The 8,230-nt window shown below is 52.5% G+C and overlaps 1 protein-coding gene across 1 annotated transcript; it reads right to left on the bottom strand.

Annotated features, from left to right (window-relative positions):
• Positions 1 to 313: 313 nt before the first annotated feature.
• LOC123756660 (prisilkin-39-like) lies at positions 314 to 7,940 on the bottom strand. The gene is made up of 2 exons (XM_045739887.2): positions 7,876 to 7,940; positions 314 to 1,355 (listed from the first exon to the last, which is right to left on the bottom strand). The coding sequence occupies exons 1-2, from the start codon at positions 7,938 to 7,940 to the stop codon at positions 314 to 316; spliced, it is 1,107 nt and encodes a 368-aa protein (XP_045595843.2).
• Between the last annotated feature and the right edge of the window lie 290 nt (positions 7,941 to 8,230).

An 8,230-nucleotide genomic window follows, 5' to 3' on the forward strand; every position in this document is an offset into this window, starting at 1 on the left:
TGTGTGTGTGTGTGTGTGTGTGCGCGAGCTCTTGCATAATACGTGTACACACACACACACACACACACACACACACACACACACACACACACACACACACACACACACACACACACACACACACACACACACACGTGTCTGACAAGAACAGCTGCACAAGTGTGAAGAAATTTTATAATAACCCCCCTGCACATGTGTCCCCTCACTCACACACCTGCTCAAACACACACGCACGCACACACACGTGTCCCACACACACCTGCTCCTCTCCATCCATCTCAGTGGCCGTAAGACAGGTGTTCTGATGATGATATCAAGGTTCACGTGCTTTCTTCAACGGCCTCTTGTTCAGCGAACCTTGTCGATCATGTCCGGAGCTTAACCGGCCATAACCAGTGCTTAACCGGCTATATCCGGAGCTTAACCGGCCATATCCGGAGCTTAACCGGCCATAACCAGTGCTTAACCGGCTATATCCGGAGCTTAACCGGCCATATCCGGAGCTTAACCGGCCATAACCAGTGCTTAACCGGCTATATCCGGAGCTTAACCGGCCATATCCGGAGCTTAACCGGCCATATCCGGTGCTTAACCGGCCATATCCGGTGCTTAACCGGCTATATCCGGAGCTTAACCGGCCATATCCGGAGCTTAACCGGCCATATCCGGAGCTTAACCGGCCATATCCGGAGCTTAACCGGCCATAACCAGTGCTTAACCGGCTATATCCGGAGCTTAACCGGCCATATCCGGAGCTTAACCGGCCATATCCGGTGCTTAACCGGCCATATCCGGTGCTTAACCGGCTATATCCGGAGCTTAACCGGCCATATCCGGAGCTTAACCGGCCATATCCGGAGCTTAACCGGCCATATCCGGAGCTTAACCGGCCATAACCAGTGCTTAACCGGCTATATCCGGAGCTTAACCGGCCATATCCGGAGCTTAACCGGCCATATCCGGTGCTTAACCGGCCATATCCGGTGCTTAACCAGCTATATCCGGAGCTTAACTGGCCATATCCGGAGCTTAACCGGCCATATCCGGTGCTTAACCCGCCATATCCGGTGCTTAACCGGTCATATCCGGTGCTTAACCGGCCATATCTGGTGCTTAACCCGCCATATCCGGTGCTTAACCCGCCATATCCGGTGCTTAACCCGCCATATCCGGTGCTTAACCGGCCATATCCGGTGCTTAACCGGCCATATCCGGTGCTTAACCGGCCATATCCGGTGCTTAACCGGCCATATCCGGTGCTTAACCGGCCATATCCGGTGCTTAACCGGCCATATCCGGTGCTTAACCGGCCATATCCGGTGCTTAATCGGCCTTGTTCGACAGGGTGTACTAAACTATTTGTAATAACGTAATTGAGTTCACTGGGAATGAGTTATAGCTCCTGGGCCCCGTTTGTGGATCATAAATAGTTATAAGCGGTAAATAGTAAACAAAAAAAATCATATTATATGAAGTTTGACACCGGCACTCCCCCCCCCCCCCCCCGTAACTCACACGTGTACTCACCTAGTTGTGCTTGCGGGGGTTGAGCTTTGGCTCTTTGGTCCCGCCTCTCAACTGTCAATTAACTGGTGTACAGGTTCCTGAGCCTACTGGGCTCTATCATATCTACATTTGAAAATGTGTATGGAGTCTCCGCCACATCACTGCCTATTGCATTCCACCTGTTAACTACTCTGACACTGAAAAAATTCTTTCTAACGTCTGTGTGTATATGTGTGTGTGTGTGTGTGTGTGTGTGTGTGTGTGTGTGTGTGTGTGTGTGTGTGTGTGTGTGTGTGTGTGTGTGTGTGTGTGTGTGTCAATGGCCCGGTCAATGCGGGTCCTGTGTTGAACCATTTCATCCCTAGACACTCCATACACCCTTCACTCCCCCCCCCCCCCTCTCCACCTGCCACTACGTCTAAGATACAGCAGTTTAACCTAACCAGACACGCACAAACCCAACCAACCCACCTAACCACCGATGCATAGAAAACGCCAACATTACCGAGCCATTTCATTTGAACTAATAGGAGTTATTTTTAACGATTTGGTCGATAACCGTTAAAAACGTAGCCTATTAGGCTAGATGACGGGTTGGAATAGAGCTTTTGGGACACGTGCAGCGTGAAGCAAGTGCCTGTATCATGTGTCCGGGGTATCAGGATACAGCTTCGAACCCGGATCGAACCCCAGTCGTCAGTACTCCCTCTCCAGCCACTCCTGACTCTAGCTTCTGGGTTCGTCTCCTTTGCCAATGTGATCTGCTTGATACCTGCTTGATGGGGTTCTGGGAGTTCTTCTACTCCCCAAGCCCGGGCCCGAGGCCAGGCTTGACTTGTGAGAGTTTGGTCCACCAGGCTGTTGCTTGATACCTGGTTGATGGGGTTCTGGGAGTTCTTCTACTCCCCAAGCCTGGGCCGAGGCCAGGCTTGACTTGTGAGAGTTTGGTCCACCAGGCTGTTGCTTGGAGCGGCCCGCAGGCCCACATACCCACCACAGCCCGGCTGGTTAGGTTGGTCACTGGACGAATCTGTTGGTGTTGTAGACACAGAGGTAGGGAGGAAGGAGGAAGGAGGGAGGAAGAGGAGGAAGGAGGGAGGAAGAGGAGGGAGGGGGAGGAAGGGGGGGAGGGGCAGAAGGAGGGAGGAAGAAGGAGAGGAGTAACTAGACGAAGAGCAAGTATGGCCAACCATTGAGCCAGGATGAATATACACCACACCAAACGGACGCAAGGACAGGATAGTATTAGCTGGGATAGGAGAAATGGAGTGAGGGAATGGTGCCCAGTCACTTGAGCCACCGAGGATCGAACGCCGACCCATCATACTGCGAGCCGTAGGTGTACTAACCACTCCAAGAAACTGGGCAGGAAAGGGAGGAGAATATGGAGCACAAGGAGGAAGAGACGAGCAAGGGGAGGTATACTAATGTCTCATTTCCTTCCCTTGGGCACTAGGGGGGACTCGAACCACCGATCCCACGGTGTGAGGGGGGGGGGGGAGCTCTTCCACTGACCTATGAGAGAGCCCCAGTACGAAAGATATCAGACCCTGGACCCAGATTAACGAAGCAGTTACGGAAGCACTTGCGAACCTGTCCATCTTTTCTCAGTCTTCGACGGCTTTGTTTATAATTATTAAACAGTTAATGAGCTCCGAAGCACCGGGAGGCTGTTTATAACAATAACAATAGTTCTGCCTCCACCGGGGATCGAACCCGGAACCTCAGAACTACGAATCCCAAGCGTTGTCCACTCAGCCGTCAGGCCCCCCCTTAGCCACTATCCGCGATAATGGATACTATCGCGCAAAAATAATACGATACGATACTATACCGTATTTTTTTATATTTATGGTTAAAACCCCGAATATGTGGGCCTGCGGGCCGCTCCAAGCAACAGCCTGGTGGACCAAACTCTCACAAGTCAAGTCTGGCCTCGGGCCCAGGCTTGGGGAGTAGAAGAACTCCCAGAACCCCATCAACCAGGTATCAAGCAACAGCCTGGTGGACCAAACTCTCACAAGTCAAGCTTGGCCTCGGGCCGGGCTTGGGGGAGTAGAAGAACTCCCAGAACCCCATCAAGCAGGTATCAAGCAACAGCCTGGTGGACCAAGCTCTCACAAGTCAAGCCTGGCCTTAGGCCGGGCTTGGGGGAGTAGAAGAACTCCCAGAACCCCATCAAGCAGGTATCACAGACTCAAGATTAGTTAGAAATCCAACTAATCCAACTAATCTTAACATGAACACAACCAACCCCGCCAACGAGCATAACCTCAGGTAAACAAAATATATTTGATGGATATATTTGATATATCAAAACGTATTTGATAAAGAAAAAAAAAATCCCGAAATTTAGTCATGGGCGATTCATGTATCAAGGTGAGATATTAAAAACTCCATCAGGAGGAGAGAGGATATCATTGCTATTTTTGACACGTGAAGGGTGGAGGTGGGGAGGGGGGTGAGGGGGGTGAGGGGGGGGGTGGAGGGGGCTACCTCCGCCGGGTAAGTAAACAATGGCCTCCGCCCTCAATAAGATGCTAGAACGACACGCGCACACACACACACACACACACACACACACACACACATTTGGGCACTCAATTTCCACCTGTGTCCCCTAGTACGTGTGTGCTCCTTGTGTTAAATAGCCTGTCTTTATCTACCCTATCAATTCCTCTGAGAATCTTGTATGTGGTGATCATGTACCCTCTAGCTCTTCTGTCTCCCAGTGACGTGAGGTTTAATTCCCGTAGTCTCTTCTCGTAGCTCATACCCCTCAGTTCGGGTACTAGTCTGGTGGCAAACCTTTGAACCTTTTCCAGTTTAGTCTTATCCTTGACTAGATCTGGACTCCATGCTGGGTCTGCATACTCCAGGATTGGTCTGACGTATGTGGTATACAAAGATCTGAATGATTTCTTACACAAGTTTCTAAAGACCGTTCTTATGTTGGCCAACCTGGCATATGCCGCTGATGTTATCCTCTTGATATGGGCTTCAGGGGACAGTGTGTGTGTGTGAGGAAAAAAATGAGGTAAAAATGAAGAATGAACGAGAGAGAGAGCAGGGGGGCCTTGGTGGTGGTGGTGCAGGGGGTGGTGGTGGTGGTGGTGCAGGGGGTGGTGGTGGTGCAGGGGGTGGTGGTGGTGCATGGGGTGGTGGTGGTGGTGGTGCAGGGGGTGGTGGTGGTGGAGGTGCAGGGGGTGGTGGTGGTGCAGGGGGTGGTGGTGGTGCAGGGGGTGGTGGTGGTGCAGGGGGTGGTGGTGGTGCAGGGGGTGGTGGTGGTGCAGGGGGTGGTGGTGGTGCAGGGGGTGGTGGTGGTGCAGGGGGTGGTGGTGGTGGTGGTGCAGGGGGTGGTGGTGGTGCAGGGGGTGGTGGTGGTGCAAGGGGGTGGTGGTGGTGCAGGGGGTGGTGGTGGTGCAGGGGGTGGTGGTGGTGCAGGGGGTGGTGGTGGTGCAAGGGGTGGTGGTGGTGTAGGGGGTGGTGGTGGTGGTGCAGAGAGTGGTGGTGGTGGTGGTGGTGCAGGGGGTGGTGGTGGTGGTGCAGGGGGTGGTGGTGGTGCAGGGGGTGGTGGTGGTGCAGGGGGTGGTGGTGGTGGTGGTGGTGCAGGGGGTGGTGGTGGTGGTGGTGCAGGGGGTGGTGGTGGTGCAGGGGGTGGTGGTGGTGGTGGTGGTGCAGGGGGTGGTGGTGGTGGTGGTGCAGGGGGTGGTGGTGGTGGTGGTGCAGGGGGTGGTGGTGGTGGTGGTGCAGGGGGTGGTGGTGGTGCAGGGGGTGGTGGTGGTGCAAGGGGTGGTGGTGGTGCAGGGGGTGGTGGTGGTGCAGGGGGTGGTGGTGGTGCAGGGGGTGGTGGTGGTGCAGGGGGTGGTGGTGGTGTAGGGGGTGGTGGTGGTGGTGCAGAGAGTGGTGGTGGTGGTGGTGGTGCAGGGGGTGGTGGTGGTGGTGCAGGGGGTGGTGGTGGTGCAGGGGGTGGTGGTGGTGCAGGGGGTGGTGGTGGTGCAGGGGGTGGTGGTGGTGCAGGGGGTGGTGGTGGTGGTGGTGGTGCAGGGGGTGGTGGTGGTGGTGGTGGTGCAGGGGGTGGTGGTGGTGGTGGTGCAGGGGGTGGTGGTGGTGGTGGTGCAGGGGGTGGTGGAGGTGCAGGGGGTGGTGGTGGTGCAGGGGGTGGTGGTGGTGCAGGGGGTGGTGGTGGTGCAGGGGGTGGTGGTGGTGCAGGGGGTGGTGGTGGTGCAGGGGGTGGTGGTGGTGCAGGGGGTGGTGGTGGTGCAGGGGGTGGTGGTGGTGCAGGGGGTGGTGGTGGTGGTGGTGGTGCAGGGGGTGGTGGTGGTGGTGGTGCAGGGGGTGGTGGTGGTGGTGGTGCAGGGGGTGGTGGTGGTGCAGGGGGTGGTGGTGTTGCAAGGGGTGGTGGTGGTGCAGGGGGTGGTGGTGGTGCAGGGGGTGGTGGTGGTGCAGGGGGTGGTGGTGGTGCAAGGGGTGGTGGTGGTGTAGGGGGTGGTGGTGGTGGTGCAGAGAGTGGTGGTGGTGGTGCAGGGGGTGGTGGTGCAGGGGGTGGGGGTGGTGGTGGTGGGGGTGGTGGTGCTGGGGGTGGTGGTGCTGGTGGTGGTGGTGCAGGGGGTGGTGGTGGGGGTGGTGGTGGAGGAGGTGCAGGGGGTGGGGGTGGTGGTGGTGGTGGAGAAGAATTAGTCTTGCACACAATCAAATTTTCATTTTCATCGATCAATTGTACCCTTATCTATCATGCTTAACCCTCCCCCCATCCCCACCCCTCCCCCCCTCACTGTTCTTCCTCGTGTTATAAATTAGCTAAGTAGCTTCAGGGAAGACCCGAGAGAACACAGGTTTGTCACATCAAATGCCTTTGCGAAGTCCGTGTATACCACATCAGCATTCTGTTTTTCTTCTAATGCCTCAGTGATTTTGTCGTAATGGTCAAGTAGCTGTGAGAAGCATGATCTTCCCGCTCTAAATCCATGTTGGCCTGGGTTGTGGAGGTCATTGGTCTCCATGTTGGCCTGGGTTGTGGAGGTCATTGGTCTCCATGTTGGCCTGGGTTGTGGAGGTCATTGGTCTCCATGTTGGCCTGGGTTGTGGAGGTCATTGGTCTCCATGAAACTGGTGACCTGATTCCTGATCACTCTCTCAAATACTTTTATTAAGTGGGACGTTAGTGCAACTGGTCTATAATTCTTTGCCAATGCTATGCTCCCTCCCTTGTGTAGAGGGGCAATGTCTGCTGCTTTAAGCGCATCTGGTATCTCCCCCGTGTCCAAGCTCTTCCTCCACACTATACTGAGTACCTGTGCTACTGGCACTTTGCATTTCTTTATAAATATTGAATTCCATGAGTCTGGACCCGTGGCTGAGTGCATGGGCATGTGGTCAATTTCTCTTTCAAAATCTGCCATGCTCGTGTTGATATCAATTATATTTACAGGGTTTGGATATCACGCATAAAGTTGTCCGGATCTTCCACTTTCATGTTGTTTGTTGGAGTGCTAAACATGTCCTCATACTGTTTTTTTAGGATTTCACTAATTTCTTTGTCATCCTCCGTGTATGAACCTTCAGTCGTACGAATAGGTCCAATACTGGCAGTGGTTTTTGCTTTTGATTTCGCATATGTGAATAAATATTTTAGGTTTTTCTGTATCTCCTGAATTGCTTTCTGTTTTAACCGCCTTTCTTCAAGCTGATATTAATGCTTCATTCTCTGTTCGATTTCTTTAATCTCCCTGTTTAAATTATTCCTTCTTTGCATGGGAAGTCGTGTCTGCTTAAGCATTTCCGTTATTTTTCCTTCTTTTGTAGTGTCGTCTGCGTTCTCTTTCTACGTTGGACATCTTTCTGGCTTTCCTGAAAGGAACATGTTTCAGATAGACTTGCTATGCTTCCGAAGTCAGTATTTCTATTCCTTCTGTAGGACTTGTTTTACTTAGAACAGTTTCCCATGGAATGTTTGTAAGTTCCCTGTTTATTGTCTCCCAGTCTATCCTTTTATTATTAAAATTGAATTTACTGAATAACCCTTTCGAATGATGAACGTTTTAGGTCTATTCTGAGTATTGATGGTCGTTTGACTTCAATGAGCTTGTGATCTGAGTATGTGGTATCTGAGATCGTAATGCCTCTGATTATGTCTTCATTGTTTGTAAAGACCAGATCTAGAATATTTTCATTTCTCGTTGGCTCTGATATCTGCTGGTTGAGTGAAAATTTGTCACAGAATCTAAGTAGTTTTCTAAACTGTGTTTGGTTAGGTCCCGATAGATTTCCTGGTATAATATTATTGTTTGCTATTCTCCATCTTAGATTTGGCAAGTTGAAGTTACCTAGAAAGATAAAATCAGGTACCGGGATCGCCTGCTGTTGTACCTGATAAATACATCCTTTGTATCTACCTTGCCTATATACACAAGAATCTTGTACGTCGCAATCATGTCTACTATTATTCGCTTTTTATCTAATACAGTAAAATCCACTTTCTTCACTCTACCCTCGTACTTCAAGCTCCTCAGTTCCGGGAACGTCTGTCAACTCCCACAGGTTCGTCTGATATAATTAAGATGGACTTATGGACTTTGAACTGCCACGAATAGGTCTACCTCCTGCTTGATGGGGTTCTGGGAGTAGTTCTACTCCCGAAGTCCGGCCCGAGGCCAGGCTTGACTTGTGAGAGCTTGGTCCACCAGGCTGTTGCTTAGAGCGGCCCGCAGGCCCACATATCCAA

This window comes from Procambarus clarkii, chromosome 26, assembly GCF_040958095.1.
Source record: "Procambarus clarkii isolate CNS0578487 chromosome 26, FALCON_Pclarkii_2.0, whole genome shotgun sequence".
Classification (NCBI taxonomy): domain Eukaryota; kingdom Metazoa; phylum Arthropoda; class Malacostraca; order Decapoda; family Cambaridae; genus Procambarus; species Procambarus clarkii.

Excerpts from the sequence above, each read along its gene's own strand:
- LOC123756660 (XM_045739887.2), bottom strand. The coding sequence starts at position 7,940 with ATGATTGCGACGTACAAGATTCTTGTGTATATAGGCAAGGTAGATACA. Across the intron at positions 1,356-7,875 it reads ACAAAGGATGTATTTATCAG|TTTAGTACACCCTGTCGAAC; the intron begins GTACAACAGCAG and ends TATTACAAATAG.